Below are 26,238 nucleotides of genomic sequence, written 5' to 3' on the forward strand. Positions count from 1 at the left end.
TCCTTTTACATAGTCCATTCATCTTAACCAGTTTATCATTAGTCCTTTGGTCTTATAAGTGGCTCTTATGTACTTTATAACTTATGATACTTAATAATTTGTTTGTCTTTTTTAATTTCCATTGCCCTTATATTATTTATTCATTTTTTGCGTCATTTTTTTGGACCCTTGGAAAACCAATATCTGTATATCAGTTTCTTTGATTTTTGTATGCTAGTACCTTTTCAGGTGTTATTAATCTCAACTCTTTGAATTACATGTGTCAGGAATCCAATCAAAATAAGCTTGAAGCAAAAAATATAATTATCAGAGTAATGCAAATTAAAACCACAATGAGGTATCCCCTCACGCCAGTCAGAATGGCCATCATTCAAAAGCCCACAAACTATAATTGCTGGAGAGGGTGTGGAGTACAGTTTGATGCAGCCATTATGGAAAACAGTATGGAGATTCCTCAAAAAACTAAAATTAGACTTACCATATGATCCAGCAATCCCACTCCTGGGCATATATCTGGAAGGAACTCTAATTCAAAGAGATACGTGCACCCCAATGTTCATAGCAACACTATATACAATAGCCAAGACATGGAAACAAGATTATTCTGTATAGCACAGGGAAATATATACAAGATCTTATGGTAGCTCACAGAGAAAGGAATGTGACAATGAGTATATATATGTTCATGTATAATTGAAAAATTGTGCTCTACACTGGAATTTGACACAACATTGTAAAATGATTATAAATCAATAAAAAAAATGTTAAAAAAAATGTCCGTAGACAGATGACTGGCTAAAGAAGCAGTGGTATATTTATACAATGGAATACTAGTCAGCCATAAAAAATAATAATGCCATTTGCAGCAACATGGATGGATCTGGAGATTGTCATTCTAAGTGAAGTAAGCCAGAAAGAGAAAGAAAAATGCCATATGATATCACTCATATGTGGAATCTAAAAAAAGAAGAGAAAAGAAAACATTAATGAACTTAACTACAAAACAGAAACAGACTCACAGACATAGAAAACAAACCTATGGTTACTGGGGGTAAAAGGCATGGGAGGGGATAAGTTGGAAGTTTGAGAATTGCTAATACTAACTACTATATATAAAATAGATTAAAAAAAATTTCTTCTATATAACACAGGAAACTATATTCAATATCTTGTAGTAATCTATAATGAAAATATGAAAATGAATATATGTATATGTATGACTGAAACATTATGCTTTACACCAGAAATCGACACATTGTAACTGAGTATACTTCAATAAATACAAAAAAAAAGCTTGAAACAAAAAATAAATGTATAGTTTCAATTTTGCAAGAGGAAAAGATATAGATATCTGTTGTACAACAATGTGAGTATACTTGACATACTGAATTGTACACTTAAAATGGTTAAGAGTTAAATTTTATGCTGTGTGTGTGGTTTTTTTACCACAACTTAACATAAAAATTTATTTTTAAAAAAGGAACTTATTGACTTGGGTTTTTTAGGATTTCCAGTAGCAGAGTCCACCCTGCAAACTCCAAGGATTCTCTCAATTTCACACTTTTTTAATATAGAATTAATCTTTAATTCTTTCACTCGTTTTACACTGATGGAGCAGGGAGGGCAGTTAGGTTTGTTTGTTTGTTTTATTTTTAACAGAGTTATTGAGCATTGAACCAAGAATACACAATGAGGATAGAATAGTCTCTTCACTAAATAGTGTTATGAAAACTGACTATCCATGTGCAAAGGAATAAAATTGGACCCTTATCTTATACTATACACAAAAACCAACTCAAAGTGGATTAAGGACTTAAATGTAAGACCTGAAACTGTAAACTCCTGGAAAAAATCATAGGCAAAATTTCCTTGACATTGGTCATGGCAATGATTTTTTTGATTTGACAACGAAAGCACGGGCAGCAAAAGAAAAAATAAACAAGTGGGACTGCATCAAACTAAAAAGTTTCTTTACAGCAAAGGAAGCAATCAACATAGTAAAAAGGCAGCCTTCAGAGTGAGAAAAAACACACATATCTGATAAGAGGTTAATACCCAAAATATGTGAGGAATTCATAAAACTTAATAGCAAAAAAATTTTAAAATAGGGCAAAGGACCTTAATAGACATTTCTGCATATCAAAACCACAATGAGATAGCACCTCACACATATTAGGATGACTATTATCAAAAAGTCAAAAGAAAACAAGTATTGGCAAGGATGTGAAGAAAAGAAGCCTTGTACATTTACACAAGAGTGTAAAATGGTACAGTTAATATGGAAAATGATATTCAGGTACCTCAAAAAATTAAAAATAGAACTACCATATGATCCAGCAATCCCACTTATGGACATATATTTAAAAGAAATAAAAATCATTATGTCTGAGATATCTGCACTCCATGTTTATTATAGTATTATTCATAATAGCCAAGATATGGAAATAACCTAGGTTCCCACCAAATGAATAGATAAAGAAAATGTGGTATATAGATATTATGGAATATTATTCAGCCTTAAAAAAGAAGGAAATCCTGCAATTCACAAAACATGGGTGTCCTTGTGGAGATTTTCCTGGGTGAAATAAGCCAGACATAGAAAGACAAATACTGTATGATTTCACTTATGTGTAGAATCTAAATAAAGGAGGAAACAGAATAGAATGGTTGTTACTAAGGACTGGGGGTGGGTTAAAGGGGAGATCCTAGTCAAAGGGTACAAATTTTCAGTTAGAAGATGACCTAAGGTACAGCATGTTGACTAGAGTAGGTAAGAATGTACTGTATACTTGAAATTTGCTAAGAGAATGGATCTCAAGTGTTCTCACTACAGAAAAAAAAAAAAGGAGAGGAGGTAACTATGTGAGGTAATAGATATATTCATTAGTTTGGCTTTGGTAATAATTTTACAGTGTTTACATAGATCAGAATATGTTGTACAACCTAATATATATAATTTTCATTCGTTAATCATACCTCAATAAAGTTGGGAAAAAAGAAATACAAGTAAATCTCTGTCTACTGCTAACTATTGAAATACAGACATCTGTTATTTTAACACCTACTAATGTGATGCAGAAACCATTTCAAAACAAGCTCCTACTGGTAAATATAGTAACTAAGAATAGACAGTTTTGTGTATGCTGTAAAGAGCATACTTGAAGCTTAGTGTTCTTTTTTCTTTAAGCCCTTGTTGGGGTGCTGTAGAGGAGCCTAATGGCGTACAATCAGGAAGCAGTGTATCATTTCTCATTCATTGCCAGCTGTCGGTCAGTCATTAATACTGGCTCATCTTCTGCCTGGACTAGTGCAAACTCTGGTTCTATAAGAATGAAAGAATCCCATGAGGTGTCCACCCAGGCTTCAGTTTTCTCCTCAAATAACATGAGTCTATCATGAACTAAATATCTCCAAGGAGTAGATGGTACAGTGCCCTCCGCTCACACATAACTGAGTTTGAATACAAGGAAGTTTCAAAGTTATTTTATTATGTAAACTATCTCTGAGTGTTGACCCTTTTGAAGAGTAAATAGATGAATATTTTAATGATATATTAAAATAACAGAACCCAAATCTTAATTGCATTATATTTTATTGAGTTGATGCATGTTTTATAGTTGTTATTTTATGCTATTAAGTAGAGAGAGAAAATATGTTCAGATTTTAAAGGTACAGGTAAAATGGACCCACCAATTTGGGAGGCATTGGAGTATGGTCATTAAGAGCAGAGATGCTGGAACAGAAGCTGCTAAAATTTACAACCCGGCTCTAGTACTTACCAACTACGTACATACGGCAACCCTCAGCCAAAGGCTAATTTTGCCCCCCAGAAAATCCCTAACTTGGTTAAGCTAATATATTAGCCTGTAATTGTCCTAATAAGTGTGTATTTGACAAATTAACTAACACTTTTAAAGTCCAAGATAAAATAAAAAGAAAAATGAATGTAGAAGAATAAAACAGCTTCCTAAAAGATTTCTGAAAATTATCAGGGGTCTAAGAAGATGGATTCATTACAAAGATCTTCCAAAAACTTCAAGCCTGAAGGGATGTGAGTATATATATGATGTGTTAAAAGAATCTTTAAAATAAGTAGACATTAGTGTACTTTTACCATAGTTATTAGTTTTCATATTAATAGCTCATTTATAGATTGAAAGATTTTGTCTCTGGCCTATCCTTGTGTCCCCAAAATTCTAAACTGCCACAGCTGTTTAGTCATAGAAACCATGATCCAATGATAGAAACAGATCAAGAAACGCAGTAATGTTCATATACGAAATTCTTTTTTTATTGTTATTTATTTATTTATTTATTTATTTATTTATTTATTTATTTATTTATTTATTATTTTTATTGAGTTATAGTCATTTTACAATGGTGTGTCGAATTTCAGTGTAGAGGACAATTTTTCAGTTATACATGAACGTACATATATTCTCATATATGAAATTCTTGAAGCTTACTTAAGATAACTGCCAAACCTTAGTGAATGCCCATAGGGTATTCATTAGAGTAGAAAAGCAATATAGACAGAGGACTACTATTTAATTGTGGGCTTTTAGTAAGTGACATAGATAAAAGCCATGAATTAGACCATGGATGAGTGATATCATTATCATCCAGTTATAAAATAACCAGGACCCTGTTCAAGAAATTTCTTTTTGGGGCTGCAAATAAAGAAGGAAGTTGGAAATACCAATCACATGAAATTGACACCAATGAAAAGAGTAATGACCTCACTGGTGTCACTTCTGCCATCACTGGGTCGGAAATAGAAAGGCAGAAAGCCAGTGGTATAGTCTGTTAGTGGAAAGCTCAAGAATCCAAATTAACAAGTGGGCCTAGATTTGTTTTTTCAATTTTTTAATCTAAAGTGAGAAGAAAGGAGTTTAACTATGTGAGGTGATAGATGTGCTAATTATCTTGATATTGGTAATCATCCCATGATGTATATGTGTATCAAATCACCACGTTGTATACTTTAAGTATATAAAATTATATTTGTCAACTTTTTCTCAATAAGTTGGGGAGGGGAGTGTAGAAACCTGACTTCACATCTCTGTGCCTGAGTATTATCATTTATAAAACAAATGGGTTAAGACAGATGATCTTTCAAATTCCAGTTCTAAAGTTCCACAATTCTATTAAAAACCAAACAGTTATCTAGATAGCCAAAGGATATGGGGAAAAAGAAAGCAAACAGATACTAAACTAAGAAGGGAAGAAAATTAAACCAGTGAGAGTTTATGGCAGTTTGGTAAGTAGTTTGAGAAAATGACATTAACCAATTCAAAGTAGGGAAAGAATAACGGTGAAAAGGAATAATATGTTAATTTCCAACATTGAATTGTTGAATACACTGATTGGCACCTTTTGAGGAACAAGACAATTAGAAGTGGTGGATTAAGGTAATAATTAGCTTTGGTTTGAAGCATTTTATATGGTAATTATATGGAGAATGAGCAGAAAGCATTTCTTAATTATTGAAAAAAAACAAGATAAAATACTCACCACCCAGAGTTATCATGAATATTAAATAACATAATTTACATAAAACATCTAGCACAAGATTGGAAATACAGAAAGCTCCAGTGTTAGCTCTCTTTATCCTTATTAATTAAGGTACTAGAGATACACAGTAATGTCGTATATGCCTAAATGTAACCTAGTACATAAAATTCATAGAGATCTAAAATTTTAATGACATCATTTTTTTCTGTTGTCATTGAGGGAAGAGCTTAATTTCTTCATATTTAGAGTATTTAGTTCATATTTCTGTAACTCACAAGCTGATGGCAGAGTTTCTTCATTGCTGCCTTCATCTCCTTGTTCCTGAATGTGTAGATCACTGGATTCAGAAAAGGAGTGAGAACTGCATCAAAGATAGCAAGAAACTTGTCCAAGTGTGATGAGGGGAAGGGCCAAGTATAGAAGAAGATTAATGGCCCAAAGAATAAAACCACCACAGTGACATGAGCTGACAAAGTGGAGAGAGCCTTTGATAAACCACCTGAGGAGTGTTTCCAAACAGTGACAAGAATGAAGATATAAGAAATAATCAGTATGAAGAAGGAACCCACAGAGATGAGTCCACTGTTGGCTGTCACCATGAACTCCAGTCTATAGATCTCTGTGCAAGCAAGTTTGATAAGTTGGGGGAGGTCACAATAAAAGCTGTCCAATTCATTAGGACCACAGAAGGGCAAGTCTACAACAAAAGCCAATTGGGCCACTGAGTGGATGAGGCCAAGGACCCAGGCAGCAGCCAAAATTAAAATGCACGTTTGTGGGCTCATGATGGTCAGGTAGTGGAGAGGCTTACATATGGCCACGTATCTGTCAAAGGCCATGGCAATGAGCAGCACCATTTCTGTTCCCCCAATAGCATGAATAAAGAAGATCTGAGCTATACAGCCCCCAAAAGAGATGGCTTTGCGTTTTCTGAAAATGTCATAAATCATTTTGGGAGCGGCAATAGAGCAAACCCCCACGTCAAGAAAAGAGAGATTGGCTAGCAGAAAGTACATGGGGGAGTGCAAATTAGGGTCAGAGCTCACAGAGAACACAATGAGGAGGTTTCCCATCAGGCTTGACACATAGAACACAGAGGAAAAGAGGAAGAGAAGGAGCTGGATCTCCCAAGAATTGGAGAGTCCCAGGAACACAAACTCAGACACAACAGAGCGGTTGGCTCCACCCATTGCCGCTGCAAGCACAGATAGCACAGTTTTACCTAGAAAAGAGAATAAAGAAGAAATCAACTTTGTGGGGAGTCAGTGATTGCATGAAAATATTGCCTCATTTCATACAGCCAGAACACCTATAATATAACCCCTTAAATAGCAGTTGCAGAAAAGATGCAGTAACTCATTGCCATAAAGCACTTTTCTAACTCCCCCAGCTTCCCTAAAATTTTCTAGGTTTTGAATATAATATTCTGCTGAAACAGAAGGGTTATGAGAGGCAGGATAGCAATGCCCTGGAATAACATGGGGGAAGAAAGAGGAAATGGAAATGGACTTACTGATTTCTCTCTCACAGTTTGTTACTCCTGCCCATGGATTTCCCCAAACCTCTGACAGTTCTGATGACTCATTTTTCTTATCCCCTTGATTACCTCCTATATGCAGTGCTATCAATCTCATTAATACTCTCCTGTTTAGCCTTTCTGTTGCAGTTTTATCAAATCACATTCACCTTTCCCTCATAAAGAGAGAAGATAACATAGAAACCCTAAAGGTATCCAACTTTTGGAGCTCAGTTGAGGGAGTGGAAGTGACCACAGAGCTTGAGCTGGGAGAGCATATAACAGAGTTAGGATAAGTCAGAAAAGAGATTTGTGCTGCAGAATCTAAACGTGGATGAGCTAATGCATTGTAGCCAGCAAAATTCTATTTGATTGATATTTGTAGATCATTGTCCATGCCATGTTCACTTTTCATGGGTGCATGGAATGTCAGAAAGAACACAGCACTTGGAATCAAAAGAGTTGTAATTTAGTCCTAGCCCTAAATCCATGGAAAGGGCTTAGACTTAATTAGGGCAAGTTATTTCTCCAGTCCCTTCCACACTCAGCTCACTTCTTGAAGTCAGTTTCATCATCTGGAAAATAAAGGAACTGAGGTGGATGATGCTAAGTAATACTTTCAAGCCCAACATTTCCATGATTTCATAGCACGGTGCCAGCCCAGTATGTAATGAAACTCACCATAATGATGGTATTCTCTGCAATGGATTGCTATCATATTCACCACCTTTTCCCTCATCTGCAGTTGGTTATTGGTCCCATATCCCATAGAAAGCCCTCTCTTCATATTTAATCTCCCTCTTCTCTAATTCCATTTGTACCACTTACATGATTTATTAGCAAATTATTGTAAATTAGCTATGTCGTTTATTTTACCCTTTATCATAACCATCAGTAGTCAATCAACAAATATCTTCTAGATACCTACTAAGCACAATGCATTGTTCCAGGACATTATGGGTTTCCTGAAGTATTAAAATATTCACTACCCTTAAGGCATTTACATTTTAGCACATACAAAAATATAAATAACAAAAAAAGTACTTAAATAAAGAAAAAGTAGTATGATCATAGAGTTTTTGAAGCAGAAAACATAACTGTGAGCCAGAGTAATCAGGGCTATCTTCAGAAAGAAATCAAGACCTGTGATGCAGTTTAAGATATGGATATAATTTATTTGGATATACAATTCATATCTGAATCAATGGAACAGAATAGAGAGCCCAGAAGTAAACCCACACACCTACCATCAATTAATCTTTGACAAAGGAGGCAAGAGTATACAATGGAGAAAAGACAGTCTCTTCAGGTGGTGTTGGGAAAGCTGGATAGCTGCATGTGAATAAATGAAATTAGAACACTCCCTCACGCAACTTCATATCTGAGTCTTAAAGAATCATTGAGATATAATCAGAGAATATCTCCCGGTCTGAAGTAGTGTTTGATTGTCCATGAAAATAATGAAAACAAGCCAAATTAAAGCAAAAACAGTGGCTACCATGGGCAAGACACAGTAACACCTTTACACACACAATCTTGTTTGATATTTATAATAACCATAAAAGTTAGTATCAGCTCCTTTTTACAGCAAAGGATATAGAGACTAGGAGGGGGAAAGCAACAGGTTAAAACAGTAAGTGGTAGGCCTTACATTCATTCTCTGATCTGCCTCTTAACTAATATATAGAGAAGACTTTTCTTTCATGACTTTCTGATTATTTAACGCGTTGTAATCCCTTTCTGGATGCCCCATGCTCTGCTCTCAGTATCCTAGGCAGATCTAAGTAAAAGAAAAGGAAACTTTGTCCTCAAATGTTCACAAGCATCTGGGTTTCTTTAGCTGCTTCAAACACATCCATAATTGATTCTGCCTTTTGAAATAACCGTCATAGGAAAAGGCAAATCTGTATAATACCTGCATCTCAGAGTTCCTGGTTGAGTTCCCAGACTGCCATTGTTTTCATCCACATGAACTCCTTCAGCTTCCCATCCAGGACTCTGCTTGTGCTACTTTCTAATTAACAGAGGAAACAAAGGTACTCTGCCTCCACATCAGGAAATAGAATAAAGCCCAGGACTACACTGAGTCAAATTCTGTTCCCACTTACAAGACTTCCTCCTAATCTTTCTAATTCCTTTTCTTGGATCTCAATCTTGGATAGCAATTGATAAAAAGGAAAAAAAAAAGTAATTTCAGTTTCTGACTTAATGTGCTCTTTCTTCTCATTTGTGTTGATTCTTGTTCATTAAGCTTAGCTGAAGCTGCTTCTGTTGTACAAGATAACAATTAAGTGATTTTTTACGAAATGATCCTGTCACCAGAAATGTCTATTCAGTACTGGCCTTTGGGGACTTCAATACTGTATACCAATATTCCTAAGCTATTTCTGTATTTGTCACCACTGCACTCGTTTAAAGACCTAACATGTGACTATTACCAAAGAGTTAACCTACTCAATTTCCCTTGGTTAAATCTAGCATTTCTCCATTTGCAAAAAGCTGTAAAAATGCTGTTACTGTGAAAGATACAGCTAATTGGCACACAGGAGAGTACTGACCAAATGATACTGATGAGACGGGCTCACCAATATGAGTTCATTTATCCAGGGGAATTGTCACCCAGAATCCTGGCACACCAACACGGGAGGCTGGGAGTGAGTCACAGAAGGGAGGAAAAAGAGATCAGAAAAAATTGTAAACACCATTTTCTTTACTTAATTTGAAATATTTATTTCCTGAGCAAGGTATATACTTTTCTTATATTTATATTAAATTAACTCCACCAAAGAAACTTAGCAGAAAAACAGGGAACGTCATAGAAGCTGTGTGTGTGTGTGTGTGTATGTGTGTGTGAATTATCTATAAGGCTATTCTGCTCTACAATTAAAAGCTAGCATGTTCATAATCTGTATGAAAGTATTTAGCTATTGATCCAATTACACAACCCATAATTTCACATCAAAAATGATACTTTTAACTTAGAAATAACTGTAGTGTGTTGGACTTGGTTATGGATTATGAATCAGAAGACTTAAATTCTATTCAAGTTTGATCAGTAACTTACTCTGTAACTTCAGATAATTCACTTCATGTCACTATAGTATTATTTCCACACCTGTAAAATGAGCAGATTATAGAAAGTGATTTCTCCAGTCCCTTCTGGGCCCAAAGCTTTCTGCACTATGTACAGCTATAGTTTTCTTGTTGATTCATGGGGAAAGGAAGAGAGTACAGAAAGAGATGGACATCAAAGAAAAAATCTGATACAAGGTCTGTTTTTGCATATATGGCTTAGCAAACATAAGAAGAAGAAAACTCAGAAGATAAATACAATTCAATCTGAGCATGTTTTTACTAATTATTATAGAAGTAATAAATACAAATTTTAAGAAATAACATATCTGTTTACATTACGTACAGCCCTATAATGGCCTAACTCTGATGACACATAGAAGTAAAGGGGAAAAAATTAGCTAATGAGAAAAAAATCCTGCTAAGCTTAAACACAGTGTCATTCATTCATTGACATGAATTTCCTACAAAGAGTTGGTGCAGGAAAAAATATGCCACATTTTAAAAAGAGCCAGCAGTTAAAAGAAAAGAAAGAAAGAAAAGGAAGAGAAGAAAGGAAGGAAAGAGGGGGAGGGAGGGAAGGGAAAGGGAGGAGAGAACAGGAGAGGAGAAAGACAAACACTACATTGTCCCTAGAGGGTAGAAACACAGGGGGAAAGAGCATGGTCAGAGGGCCATTCTGTAGCAACCAGGGCAATATGCCTCCATGTATGGAACATCACTCTGCTTTCTCCTTACCTACCTTCACCCCAGGCTCAGAGACAGAACCTTCAACCACAAGAAATGATGTATCCAGAATGAAGAATAGACCCCAAGCTAGGCAAATGGAAAAATTACTCATTTGGAATCTTTACATTAAATTTTCACCCCCCCCCCAAAAAAAAGGCCTAAGAAAGAGAAAATATAAAGGAGGAAGTAGAAGAAAGAGATGGAAAGAGGGTAAAAGGATATAGAAAACAAGATATTGGGGCAATATATCGTTTTGTAATAGGAAAGAGTGTAAGATAACCACAAACAACTGTGCTTTCTAAATTGTAAAATGCTAAGTAAATTTGAAGTAATTTGAAAAAATTTTTAATTAATTTATTTATTTTAAATTTAATTTAAATTCCAAAAATTAAAAATAAAAAGAGCCATCACAAGATCTACACAATTAAAAACAAATGTTAGGAAAGAGAGTCCAGAAAAATATCACCACTCAGCAGATAAAAATCATGACCAAATATTTCACCATGAATTTTTTAAAATTACAGGAGTGATCAACTTTATAAAAAAAAAACACATCAAGATGTAAAAGCTCAAAAATATTTGACAGGAAAAGAGCCTAAGTATGAACAGACATATCTCAAGAAAGAATAGCAGAAAAAATAGTCATCACAGATATGAAGGTAAAATGTCTGTGAAAGAGACCAAGGGGAAGCAGACACTGCTGAAACACAATAGGAGAGATAAAGACAGGGATAAGGACAGCGAAGTGGAAGAGATTAAAAGGTGTAGAGAGAAGACACAGATACGAAAGTTTCAATGTACACATAATTGTGGTCCCAAAGAAGAAAACACAATGGAACAGAACACATCGTTAAGGCTCTCACTTAAGAACATTTTCCAGAAATAAAGGAAGACTTGACTTTCCAGATTGAAAGAGCACCCATCCAAAGAACCAAAACCATCAAAAAACTATGACACAGAGTACTCAACACAAGATACAACATTTGACAACATACAGCACATTTTCTTGATGAAAACTCTTAGCAAACCAGGTGCCCTAAATTTAAGAGTTAGGAAGCTATTAAGCTTGAAACTTGTAAATAAATCAAGGGGAATTTGAATATATATTGATTTGAATAAAAATGAAAACACTTAGAGTCTAATCTTTTAAAAAATTTTTATTGAAATGTAGTTGATTTATAATGCTAGTTTCAGGTGTACAGCAAAGTGATTAGGTTATACATACACGTATTTTCAGATTCTTTTCCATTATATACTATTACAAGAAACTGAATACAGTTCCCTGTGCTACACAATAGGTCCCCATTGTTTATCTATTTTTTATATAGTAATGTGTGTCTGTTAGTCCCCAATCCCTAATTTATCCCTCCCCGCTGTTTCCCCTTTGGTAATCCTATTTTGTTTTCTATGTCCATGACAAATCCTCCTTATTCAGGAGAACAGTTAGTAATATGAACCAAAGCCTTAAGGATATGGTTACTCTTTGCCCAGGAGTTACATAGCTACTTTATTCTAGAAAATAATCAAAAAAATACACAATGATGTGTTAAAGCGTGCTTCCTATTAGTAAAATTTGACGACTGACTACATATACACCAAAGGAAAGCTGGTTAAAAAAAATACATGGTTTAATTTATTTTATTCTGAGGCAGAAGCCACTGGGTGAGGACCTTGGATATAGTCTCAGTATTTTCCCTGTTGCTCCGTTTTGTGGCTGTAGGGGTACAATTCAGATTGAGAAAAGCCTTCTCAGCTCTAGAGGAATTCATGGAAAGTGAGTCACTTTTCAGACCTAGTCTACAGTCTGTGGTTTAACTGGTAGTGTCTGTGGGAAGATTGGGTCTGGGGATGGAGGGGGGTTGGTGTTCACTACTGCATTAATGCCCTTGTTACTTATCTCTTGATTTGTTCACAATCCAGGTATAAGATCCTATTTCATCATTACATGTGAAGAAGGAAAAAAATCAACTGAATAATTGTGGCTTTGCTTATTTAACTCCAAAATATTTAATTAAAAAGAAAGAAAAATTAATGTTGTCTGGTTATTCATTGTATAAGCATTTATAAATAATCATATAATCCACTTTCCCCCCTCAAAAAATTTTTTTTATGGTTTAAGCTTCCAGTTATAAACTAGGTCCTGAAGATGTGATGTACAGCATAGTGGCCATAGCTAATAATACTGTATTGTATATTTGAAAGTTGCTAAGAAAATAGATCTTAAAAGTTCTCACCATAAGAAAAAAATTTTAATTGTATGTAATGATGAATGTTAACTAGATTATTGTGGTGACATTTCACAATATATACAAATACCAAATCATTATGTTCTACACCTGAAACCAATGTAATGTTAAATGTCAATTATAACTCAATTTTAAAAATAGGATGAAAATGTTTAATGCATGAAGGCAAGAACTAAAAAAGAGAAGAGCCAAAATATCTTTCCTCAAGCTTGTGAGGGTCTAATCTTTTAGCTGCTGTTTACTGGCAAATTTGTGAAGGGGAGAGGGTAAAGATTTGTTAGAACCATTAATTTTAACCTTAAACATTATCTTCCCATCCTTTACTAACAGTCTGTTGCTGACGATGATCATTCAGAGGTTCATTTGGTAACTCAAAAAGAACAGTGAGGTAGCAAAGGAAACCATTAAAAAAAGGAAAAGACAACCTACGAAATCGGAAAAAATATTTGCAAACGATGCAACTGACAAGAGGTTAATATCCAAAATACACAAACAGCTCATACAACTCATTATCAAGAAAACACAATCCAATAAAAAAAAATGGGCAGAAGACCTAAATAGACATCTTTTGAAAGAAGATATACAGATGGCCAACAGGCACATGAAAACATGCTCAGCATCACTAATCATCAGAGAAATGCAAATCAAAACCACAATGAGGTATCTCCTCATTACACCTGTCATGATGGCTATCATCAAAAAGGACACAAAGAGCAAATGGTGGAGAGGATGTGGAGGAAAGGAAACCCTCATACACTGGTAGGAATGTAAATTGGTGCAGTCACTGTGGAAAATAGTATGGAGATTTCTCAAAAAACTAAAAAATAGAACTACAAAATGACCCAGCAATTCCATTCAGGGGTATATATCTGGAAAAAAAACCCACGAATTTGAAAAGATACATGCACCCCAATGTTCACAGTGGCATTATTTGTAATTCCTGAGATATGGAAGAAACCAAAGTGTCCACCAGCAGAAGAATGGATAAAGATGTGATGTATATATACAATAGAATATTAATCAGCCATAAAAAGAAGAATAAAACTTTGCATTTGCAGCAACATGGATGGACCTTAGTAAAATAAATCAGACAGAGAAAGACAAATACTACGTGATATCACTTATGTGTGGAATCTAAAAAAATAATACAACTGACTCTATATAAAAAATGGGAAAACAGATGCACAGACATAGAAATCAAATTCATGGTTGTCAAGGGGGAGATGGAGCAGGGTAAGGACAAGTTAGGAGTATGGGAATAACAGATACAAATTACTATACACAAAATAGATAAGCAACAAGGATTTACTGTATGGAAAAGGGAATTATACCCAATATCTTGTAATAACCTACAATCTGCAAAAAAAAGAAACCCAAATTGCTATGCAGTACACCTGAAATTAATACAATATTATAAGTCAACTATAGTCCAATTAAATAAATAAATAAATAATGAAAACAAACTTTCCTTTAAAAAAGAAAAGGACAATGAGATACTCTTTAGTTATTTAAATTATTTCTGAACAATATATCTGTTTTATCATAATTGTATGATGTATTTTATCACATGAAAACTTTTAATACATTACTTCATTATACCATTTATATTTCTTCAGTTAAACAGTTCTGTAATAAATTTTCTTTTGTACTTTCGACACTTTGTTTTTCATTTAGTCAGTAATCTGGTTCCCATAATATAGAAATCCTTTGCATTTTTATTTAGTGTTGCCTCTTTTAGCTGCAAAGTATTCAAACCATTTATAATATTTTAATATTCAAATAGCTTTCTTTGCCATATAAAAATGGTGGCTGTTGCTTAGGAAATAAACAGGTTAAAACATAATTATCTCACACACTGAGGAGTATAGGATTTTACATCATCTATTCCCCCAAAATTTGATTAATTAATGATATTAATGTTTCCTGAGTTGTCACTCTGAGTTATCCCAAATTTCACCTTCCAATCCTAACTAAATGTAAAACCCTTAGTGTCAGTTAAATTGGAGTGTGGATGGTCAAGTCCAGATGTTAGCAGCCTCAAATTCTCAAAGCTACCTAGGCTATTTTCTTCATTTTGTTTTTTCCTCCAGATACATAGACACTGAAAAACTCAGAGGGCTTGGATATTGATATTCATGTATATTAGAAAAGATACATCTTTGAGAATCACTACCAAAGAGAAGAGCATCCAACATTTTCTTTTGATGGAAAATGTACCCAATATGCGACATTTCCGCCTTTACCAATGTCTTCAGTAGTAACTGAAAAGGACACTACATTCCAATGCTGAATTCACCCCTCCCTAGTGTTTTCAGTTTCCTTAGATCAAGGAGCCTGTGAAAAACTGACCAGCTCAGAACAGAGTCCTTAATGAGAGATTTCACAGAGGGTACTGAAAACCAGTACTACACTGAAAAGATTTGTGAAAAGTATAATAAAAGAGATTAACTTCTGAAAATAATCAAGATCAGCCTGAATTTCTTGTACTGTGTGAGAAAAAATTCTTCCTAAAACTTAAAACCTTACCAAGCAGTCTCTTCATTGCCACCTTCATCTCCTTATTTCTAAATGTATAGATAATAGGGTTCATTAAAGGAGTAATAAGGGCATCAAAGATGGCTAAAAATTTATCTATGGGTAAGGTAGGGAAAGGCCACACATAGACAATAATGCAAGGGCCAAAGAAAAAGACCACTACGGTAATGTGAGCTGAGAGAGTGGAGAGGGCCTTGGATGAACCACCTGAAGAGTGTCTGCGAACCGTGACCAGGATGAAGATGTAAGACGCAATCAAAATAAAGAAGGTGCCCATGGAGATGAAACCACTGTTGGCCGTGACCAAAAACTCCAGTCTGTATGTGTCTGTACACGCAAGTTTGATGAATCGAGGAAAATCACAATAAAAGCTATCCATCTTGTTGGGACCACAAAAGGGTAAGTTCACAACAAAAGCAAGCTGGGCCACAGAGTGGATGAGTCCAATGGTCCAGGCAACAGCTAGAAGAGAAATGCACATTCTTAGGCTCATGATGGTCAGGTAGTGGAGGGGCTTACAGATAGCAATGTATCGGTCATAGGCCATGACTATGAGCAGCACCATCTCTGTGCCACCAACAGTATGAATAAAGAACATCTGAGTTATGCACCCTTTCAAGGAGATGACTTTATGTTTTCTGAAAAGGTCATAAATCATCTTAGGGCTTGCAATGCTGGAAACACCTGTGTCAATGAAGGAGAGATTTGCCAACAAAAAGTACACAGGGGAATGTAAATGATGGTCTGAGAGGATTGTGAGCACAATGAGAAGGTTTCCCAGCATACTTGCTATATAAAATATTGTGAAAAACAGAAAAAGAAGAATCTGAATCTCCCAAGAATTGGTGAGTCCCAGCAACAAAAATTCAGACACCACCGAGCGGTTTCCTCCATCCATCAACTTCGTGCACAAGGCTGACCCTGAAGTTACCTGAAGAGCATAAGAGGGAGAAAAACATAATTTGTAAGTTGGAAGGAAAGTCCTGGCTATACAGTTGCACAAGCAACGAAAACTAAAGATCATTTTGTTGCTGTATACAGTTACTTAGAGCTCACATAGTAAAAGGATCACAAAGAGCCAGAATCAGACATTTTTTTCATGCCTATATCTTGGGTATCATTTAATCATGGACCTCAAGTCAGGTTTGGGCATCAGTGCATAATCAAGAAGGGAAAATGGAGACAAAGGCAACTAAGAATTTAAGAGAGGTGCATTAAGAAACAAGAGAGATTTGTCCTTCCTAGTATCTACAGTGAAGTATGCCACAACATGGAAACATGTGCAAACAGGCACAGGGAGCTGCTGGAGAGGTGCTGTAATTTATCATTTTTAATGGCTGCCTATTTCACACTGTGGATAGACCATTATTTACTAATTTCCCTATTAACCAGTGTTAACCTAGTTCTAGTTTGGGGGGACCTACAGACAATGATGCAAAGAAACATGCTTATACATATATCCTTGTGTATTAATGCTTCCCTGTGTATGGCATGAATTCCCAAGAATGGGATCACTGGATCAAAAAACACGTATTTTTAATTTAGTAGTTTTACCTAATTCTTTCCAAAAAGACTGTAATAACACATATTTTCATAAGAATAAATGTTTATACTTTTTCAAATTGTTGCCAGTATAGTGAGTATAAAGTGATTTTGTTACAGTAACTTTCATATCCCTGACGACCAGTCATTTTGAACATGCGTTTTTTTGCAGTTTGGATTTGCTCTTCTGTAAATTGCCCTTCCATGCTTTTTCCTATTTCCTATTATGTTATCTTTTTCTTGTCAATTTTTGAGCTCTCTTTTTATAGTATAGATACTAAGCTTTTGTCATTCATTATATATTTTTCTAAATCAATTACGTATTATTTTTGTTTATAGTTTCTTTTGTTATACCCAAGTTCAGTTGTTACATGATTAAATACAGCTCTTAATGTTTTATAGCTTCTGAGTTTAATCTTAAGTTAAGCTATCCTTTGCTCGTGGATCATACATGTACACTCTCAGATTTTCTTTCAATATTTTATTATTTTTTCTTTTCTATTTATGACTGTGCTCTATTACTTTTGTATATGGTTTAAAATGTAAGTCCACTTTTAACTTCTTCCAGATGAATAGAATTGTACTGGTACCTTGAGTTATGTGGCCCAATCTTGCCACACTGAATTTACTTACCATTTTCACTGTTGCTGAATTCTCAAATATTTTGGGACCTGCTTCTAAATTCTTTATTCTGTTTCCACTGATACATGTATCAACTTCTGTAAAAGTATCAATAGTTCATAGCAGTGGCTTTATACTATGTCATGGTATCCGACAAAGCAGGTCCCTCCTTCGTTGTTGGTATTTTCCATGTTTTCTTGGTTATTCTTGAGTATATAATATTCCATTTAACTTAAAGACCCCAAAACTCCATTGGACCACTTGATTCAAATTGCATTAAATTTGTACATTAACTTCTAATGAAGTAACATTGTTATGATGGTGTCTTCCCATTCAAAAACATCATGCATCTATCCATCTGTTCAAACCTTGTTTCACGTTCCTTAATAAGATTTTGTCATTTTTTTGACATGTTCTGTAACTTCTCTGTGAAAATTATTCCTGTGTATTTTTTAAACTTTTTTTTCTTGGCAATGTGAATGGAGTATCTTTTCCATTTCTAGGTTCCTGTTGCTAGAAAGGAGAAATACTCTTTTTGTATTATATGTAGCCACCTTATCACATTTTCTGATTGAGCATAGTAGGTTTTTTACTGAAATTCCTTAGGTTTTCTTAAGGAAATGGATTAATCTTGAAGCCTTTTACATGCTATTATTATTTTTTCTTGAAATTAGCATCTGCTTCTTCCAATGCAGCTCTTCTTTCAGATCTATTATAATACTACAAGCATCCCATCCATCCTGCTCTTCTCAAGTCTTCATTTGCTTTCACTAATCATAACTGAAATTCTGGAACACAGGACAACTGATCTCTCCCCATCTAACCTGAATATGGCCATCAGACGTCTCTTCCTATGTAGCAATTTGATTATATACCTGCTGCCACCAAAACATGTCCAGTGGTTCTTATTGCCTTTGAAAGTACAAATTTCTAATTTAGAATGTGCTTCTGTAATTTGGCTCTGTACCATCTATCCAAGATGCTCCTTCTGTCAAGAAATATTTATTCCCCCTCAGTACTATCTGCTGTATTGCCCATCAATGACCTCCTCCTTAACTCCTTGCAGTCTGACTGCTCTCCCCTCCACCTTCTTTAAACGGGTCTCATGAAGATCACCAGATACCTCAGAGTAGCTAAGTCTTCATCCTTCTGATCTCTCTGCATCATCTAACACTGTTCACCATTTCCTATTTTCTGAGAAATGTTGGCAATAGTGGGATGTGCAAAGATGTTGTCATCTCTCTCCCTGTTGATAATGTCTGTTCTACAGGTTACACCTGAGGAAAGTAATTCCTCAGGTAAGAATTCTAACTAGAGTCATTAACATAGGGAAAGACTTACATCCTTGTAGCTTAGAGGCCAAAGGGCAGATCGTGCCTAAATAGACAATGCACAGCATAATTTTAAATATGGACAAGTATGTAAATACTAAAACCTGTTGTGGGCATCCTTTTTAGGGTGCCATACATGGTTTTCTCACTCCTCTCCGAACCCTTAGACGTAAGCTACTTAGGATGATTATTTAGCATTATTTCCTTCTGCTGAGTCCTCAGTAGAGATAGAAATTATTATTACCACCAGATATTGATCTTTCATGCAAATGAAAAATGTCATAGGAGTCATGAACTAAATCTTTTGGACAGTGACTCAGCCATACAATTTTTTTGACTATTACACCTCTCCTTAATTTTATGATATCCAGGATAAACACTTTTAATTATTAATGGCATCTCTTTTCTCAACTCTTTTTGACATATTAGGAATTCTCTGATCCTACTGTCTATCTGCACATCATTTCTATTTCTTTAAAGTGTTAATAAATCTTGGTTGTAGCATGGTAATAAGAGTCTATCTAATCATAAGTATACTACAATTAATTTCTGACTATTACAGGTCATACTTCTCTTTATTCTGATCTCATATTGGCTTTAGAAAACATTAATATTGAATTAATTATATATCATATATTAACATTATAAATATTATGCTGTATTATATACCCCCTGGAAATAAATCACTGTATAAAAGAATGTTATTGGTCATTATTAGCCATATGTTATAAACTCATCTGAATTAAGAATGTTCCTATTCTTTCACATAATTTCAGCTAAGACAGTTTCTTTAAGATGTGTCTTAACATGAATGTTGTATTTAAATTTGTTTTTTTCATTGTTTCCTGCAGGATATAAATACCAAAACTTATAACATTAATTCCTTTTTCTAAAAATTTATTGTCATCCTCTAAAAATCTCTCATCCTTTTTGTTGCCCAATAACAAGAAAGAGCGTAGGAAGGAGGAATATGATCCCTATGTTATAGATAAGTAAATAAGGACTCAAAGAGATTAAACGAATTGCCTAATTTTGCACAGCTAAGTGTCAAATTCAAACTCCATTTTGCCATTGCTTTAAAGATGCAGTTGAATAAAAAGTACTTGAAGGAATAGTCAAATTTTAACAGTTGCTTTCTAGGAAGGAACTAAGTGATTTTTTTCCATCTTGTTTATACTTTTATATATTTTCTATTTCGCCCATGTATGTCTCTTTAAAGAAAAAACATTAATTTAAAAAAAAAGTTGACTCCAGAGTTCAGGCTTTTTTCACTACACTACTCGCTACGTCACTCACAACCTAAATTCAGAAATAACTTCATGGGCATGAGGAAGTAGCTTTTACTACCAAGGTACTTGATAGAACTTCATAGAAGACAAGTGGGTCTTTGGTGTCTACCACGTCATCCCCAGCTCCTCCCCATCTTGTCATGCTGCCTTCCACTCTTGCTCATTGTCTGCTACCCTCCTACTGTCACTAGCTATGCAAGTCATCCTCACCAAGATCTTATATTCTTTGAGTTCTGAGCCTCCAAAGCATCATTTTCAATTAAACCACTTACAGATTGAGCTACTTGTACATGAAGTGTTAGGAGGAAATCATGCAATCACCTGGGTTTGTATAAAACCCAACTTCCGTAACTCTCATAGTATTTTTATTTTACTTATGTCTGTCCCTAGTTGTATCATGCTTCCTGAGTATTCCAGTCTGCTACAACTCTCCCAGTCTTAACCTGACCTCCTTGCACAACAGAAAGAGACATCAACAATTTGACAACTTCTGAGTTGCCTATACCTGATCTGAGTTCCATATAGTGAACTTTTCACATGACAGTGGTGGTTTCCTGGATTCCACTGTCTGCTTCATTTGTGTTGCATCAAAAACAACCAAAATGAATATTCTCTGAGCCCTAGAAATGACTCATATCCAGTGATGAAAATGTTATTAATCCTATTGACAAAGAAAGACAGTAAGAACAAGAACCCTCTCTTATCTCAGTTATACAAAGAATCTATTCTCCTCAGATGGTAGATCAATGCTCTCCAAATTGTGTGCAAAGATAGAAAGTCTCCATTTATAAGAGCTATAATTTCTAAAAGAGAAAAAGAAGAATTAGTTTGATAGATTATGAGACCCAATGAGAAAATTTGAGACCTTATAAAACACAGAAATTGAAAACATCACTTGGGAATTTATCTACTGTGAAAAAAACTGGAAGGAAATAACAGAATTGGAGAACAGAAAGGAATAGAATAGAATAGATGAAAAATTACAAATTTTTAAAAAGAAATAGAAAAGATGAAAACATCATGCTTTTCCTCCTCCCTGGAACACCCTCTTCTAGTCAAAATTCCCAGCCTTCATTCACCAGCCTGCTTAGTGTCATCTCCTCCATAACACTCTTGCCCGGTACCCTGAGCAAAAGCCATACTTTATTCATCTTGATACTCTTTTTTGTGCCTTGTTCAAATTACATATGCATCAAATATGTCAAATAACAAACTAGATTAAGTAAAGAGAGGAAAATAATACTGAGCAATCAATCCCTGGAGAGAGACCCAAGGATAAGTAGGATTCATTTTCAATCTGCTGTTTGTTTTACATACGTTTTACATAACTGTCCTTGAAGTAGGAGCATTTTTCTCGGTTCGGGAGAGGGCAGTTTCACAATCTGATCGAGATTGTAACCTTTCCAAAGCAAAGAGTTTAATACTGTTTTCCAAGTAAAAAAAAAAAAAAAAATTATAATTAGCATTTGGTGACCAAATGTTGGTGTGAGTCTTGGGAATAGCCAGCCCTTCATTGATTGGATTTTTCTGGGAATCATGCCTCAGAGTCCAGACTGATTTTCACCCAGGGAATAAAAAGAACAGAAGAACAGAGGAAAGAAAGTAGCTTCTAGGTACCAGATTTAATGGTACCTTAGATCAATATACAGAAATATTTATGCTTGAAAATGAGTCAGGAAAGGGAAAGAGTGTTGCTGTACTCTAGTACTGACTGGAAGTTTCATGGCAAAAACACTCTTCATTGAGAACAAGGAGGTAACAGCAAGTGAGAAACCACAGAGCATGAAGCTGTCTCTCAATGTAGCAATTTTCACTCTCTAGCTGCTTCTCAGTCCCAGCAGACTCAAAATTCAGGACCTTAAACTGCAGATTTGTTTCATCAGAATACTGTCAGGTTATAAAATGTTTATTACTGGAGGATAAGAGGAATTATTATGTCTGAAAGTTTTTAAATAGATATATACCTTTTCCATAGATATAATCTTCCTTGATCACATTTCATAAAAGAGGTTCTTGTACTTTTCTTTTATTATTCTATAATCTTTTCCTCCACTTATATTATTACCATCCTTCTTCAGGTATTATTGCTTCATATTAGCTCCTACAAAGAATCACAGTTGATTAGCTCTGACACCCCACCACACCCTGCCTTAACCTGATCAATAAAGGCAAGCAAGCAGTGGTGCTCAGTGCAGAACAGTCAGTATTCAACAAATATTCATTTTTAGAATATGCTTGGCCAATTTTTTCTGATGTAGCTTAGAATAATTTTTACAGTTAATGTATCCAAATGGTTCATTCCTCATAAACACAGACTCTACCAATGATCAGCTCTTACATGAATTCCGTGAAGTTTAGCTATTATTGTCTGGGCTCTACATATTTGTAGAGAATATCATAATAGACTTTAAAAATGCATCTATGTGCCATTTATAAGATGCATATATAAAAAATACAGGTAGAAAAAAGGTAAAAGTAAAAATACTAGGAAAATTATATATCCAGAGAAACCCACTAGCACAGCTATATCTATATCAGACAACATATGTTAAATGAAAAGGCATTATTAGGAACAGAAAGTACTACTATATAATGAAAGGTTCAATTCACCAGGGACATTCTAAAGTTGTATACAATTAATATCATAGTCTCAAAATATATAAAGCAGAAATTCATTCAATACAACATTTTTTCAAACGTGATAGAAGACTTCAATACCTTTCTCACATTATATGTCAAATAGACAAAAAATAGCTATGTTATTATAGATTTGAACAATTACATACAATATTAATGATTGAGTAAGCGATCATAATATGTTTGAAATACAAGGAACTTTGTACCCAGCAACTAAAGAACACTGTTTTTTCAAACACACATGGAGCAATTACAAAAACTGACCAAGTGAGAGAACATAAGTAATTTAACATATTTCAAAGAATCAATATCAGAATGACTTGAATCTATAACCAAATGCGATCAAGTTACAAGTTTATAAAAGATTTTTTAAAATTTAACATATTTTCCAATTTTAAAACTTCTAAATAATTTGTGTTTCCATGAAAAATTTGTGGAAAATTTAAAATACTTAGAATGGAACTTGTGGCGTATGAAAACCTACATGTACTTCAATGGAAATGAGAAAAGAAAAAAGCCCAAAAATTGAAGAGCTAACTTTCCAACATAAGAAGCTAGAAAATAAATAGAATACATTCAGAGAAAGTAGAAAACATAAGAGCAGAAATCAAAAATCCTGAAAATAAATATAAAGTAGGGAAGACCAACAAAGCCAAAAGTTGCTTCTTTGAAAAGACTAACAACAAGGCAGTCGTCAAAGTTATATATTTGTATGTCTTCTTTATAGAAATGTCTGTTTAAACCTTTGCCCATTTTTAATTGAGTTATTTGGTCTTTGCTTTTGAGTTATTTGAGTTTCTTAGATATTTTGGAAATTAACCTCTTATATAAACTCTTATGGTTTGCAAAGATTTCCTCCCGTTCCATAGGTTGCCTTTCCATTCTGTTGATTGTTTCCTTTGCTGTGCAGAAGCTTTTTAGTTTTATGTAGTGCAAAGTGTTTATTTTTGCTTTTGTTACTTGTGTTTTAAGTGTTATATACAAGAAACCATTGCCAAGACCAATGTAAAGAAACTTTATCCCTATGTTTTCTCCTAGAAGTTTATAGTTTAGACTTACACTTAAGTTTTTGCCATTATTGAGGTGAATTTTGTGTTGGGTGTAAGTTAGGGACCCAATTTCCTTTTTATGCGTGGCTTGGGGGGCAGGTGGATCTTCAGTTTTCAGTGTTCCCAATGCCATTTGTTGAAGAGACTATTCTTTCCCCATTGTGTATTCTTGAAACTCTTGTCAAAGATTAGTTGACCATCTATACGTGGGTTTCTTTCTGTGGAGAAAATGGAACTCTTCAACACTTTTGGGAAAATTAATTGGTACCGCCGTTATGGAAAACAATATTGTGATTCCTCAAAATATTAAGAACAGAACTCCTATATCAAAGAGATATCTGTACTTCCATGTTTATTGAAGCATTATTCACAATAGCCAAGATATGGAAATAACCAAATGTCCACTGACAGATGAATGGATAAAGAAAATGTGATATTTACATTCAATGCAATATTTTTCAGTAACCACAACCTCACCAACACTTATTATTATTATTTTTGATGGTAGCCATCCTAACAGATGTGAGGTGTTCTCATTATAGTTCTGATTTATATTTCCCTGATAATTAATAATGTTGAGCATTTGTTTTTCATTTACTTTTTGGCCATTTGTATGATTTTGAGAAAGGAGAATAAGATGGGAGATATCCCTATTCCTGATTTAAGTTATATGACAAATTTTCAGTAACTGAAAGGCAGACATACAGATCAATGGAACAAACTAGAGAGGCCAGAAAGAAAATCATAGAATGACTTACAAATAATATTGTTAAATGAGTTGCAGAACAATGTGATCTTACTTTGTGTAATTTTTAAATATGTAAATAAAAATGATAAAAGAAATTTTGACAGTTATATGTGAGTGATATCATTTTGGTAATTTCTTTTCTGCCTTGTGCTTATCTTTATATAACCTACAAATGTACTTTAGAGTCTACTGGTTTGTTATCCTGCATTAGTTTACTTTAACCTTTGTGCTACATCTACTAGATTTTCCCATTCTTTCCCACTTCTTGTGATTCAGAAGGAAAGAGTTGTTTCGTTCTCCCTCTCAGCTTTTATTTACCATTGCTCTTTGGGAAAAAAACAATTATTGACTTCCCACTGTAGGCCATGCAGACCTCTAGGTACAAAGAACAAAAAAAATCTTATTTTCTGCTTTATGGACCTTTTTTCCCTGTGGAGAGAAACAAAAAATAATTTACAAAGCAGTCTTTCAAATAAATGTAAAGTCATGAAGACATTAAACAAAGCACATGACAGAGAATGACTAGCTGAAATCTGAATAATGAGTTACAGCCCTGCGGACACCCAGGAGAAGCTCTCTGCAGGTGGAGGGAAGGGCCAGTGTACAGGACACAGACCATGAGCTTGGTGTACTCAAGCCACAGAAAGTCCAAAATGGCTCAGAAGAGCAAAACGTCTCACTGGAGTTGGCAGGGCCAAATGTTTTCAGGACCCTGGTTATGCACTGAGATAGAGTAGGTATCTACCTCCTGTCATGCTGTGGTGTCAGTCTGCCCTTAGCCTCCAGAGCTCTCCGTGAGCTTCTTTCCTACCAAGGCCTGCACTTGTCTCTGAAGACTGGTATATCATGGCTTCTAACTCTATTCCATAATGTTCACAAATTCATCAATCCCCTCTACTCAAACCTTTCTGTTGAGTCCGCACATCCTACAACATCCCTTAGTTACTTGCTGTGATTTTTGCCTCAGAGACCCATTGTCCCTTCCTACAATTAAGTTGAATACGTCTAATACAATTTTTTGCAGTTAACTGACACGGGATTTAGAATATAGGGCATATTCAATACCTTCTTTGATTAATTGAATTTCTATCTATGAAATTTTTTTTCATAATGTAGTCGGCTTGGTAATTTCTTGGTAGCTTCTTCCAGCACATTAAAAAGCATCACAGATAATAAAGAGGATGTGGTATATATATACAACGGAATATTACTCGGCCATAAAAAAATGAAATGTTGCCATTTGCAACAACATAGATGGACTCGGAAGGCATTGTTCTAAGTAAAATAAGTCAGACAGAGAAAGTCAAATGCACTATGATATCACTTATATGCAGAATCTAAAAAGTACAACAAGCTAGTGAATACAACAAAAAAAGATATGGACTCACAGATATAGAGAAAAAATTAGT

At 34.6% G+C, this 26,238-nt stretch overlaps 3 protein-coding genes across 3 annotated transcripts in view; 1 reads left to right on the forward strand and 2 right to left on the reverse strand.

The window, feature by feature from the left end:
* Positions 1 to 26,238, forward strand: part of LPCAT4 (lysophosphatidylcholine acyltransferase 4) — an 88,578-nt gene that overhangs the window by 20,590 nt on the left and 41,750 nt on the right. The gene's annotated exons all lie outside the window — the stretch shown is intronic.
* LOC105076856 (olfactory receptor 4F3/4F16/4F29-like) lies at positions 5,668 to 12,827 on the reverse strand. The gene has a single exon (XM_074365858.1). It carries the CDS (start codon positions 6,702 to 6,704, stop codon positions 5,766 to 5,768), a length of 939 nt encoding a protein of 312 aa, XP_074221959.1. The 5' UTR covers positions 6,705 to 12,827; the 3' UTR covers positions 5,668 to 5,765.
* On the reverse strand, positions 14,875 to 17,845 carry LOC105077031 (olfactory receptor 4F3/4F16/4F29-like). Its single transcript, XM_074364807.1, has one exon. The coding sequence runs from the start codon at positions 16,634 to 16,636 to the stop codon at positions 15,545 to 15,547; it is 1,092 nt and encodes a 363-aa protein (XP_074220908.1). The 5' UTR covers positions 16,637 to 17,845; the 3' UTR covers positions 14,875 to 15,544.

Source organism: Camelus bactrianus, chromosome 6 (assembly GCF_048773025.1).
Source record: "Camelus bactrianus isolate YW-2024 breed Bactrian camel chromosome 6, ASM4877302v1, whole genome shotgun sequence".
NCBI classification, from domain to species: domain Eukaryota; kingdom Metazoa; phylum Chordata; class Mammalia; order Artiodactyla; family Camelidae; genus Camelus; species Camelus bactrianus.

Excerpts from the sequence above, each read along its gene's own strand:
- LOC105077031 (XM_074364807.1), bottom strand. The coding sequence starts at position 16,636 with ATGATCTTTAGTTTTCGTTGCTTGTGCAACTGTATAGCCAGGACTTTC.
- LOC105076856 (XM_074365858.1), bottom strand. The coding sequence starts at position 6,704 with ATGGGTGGAGCCAACCGCTCTGTTGTGTCTGAGTTTGTGTTCCTGGGA.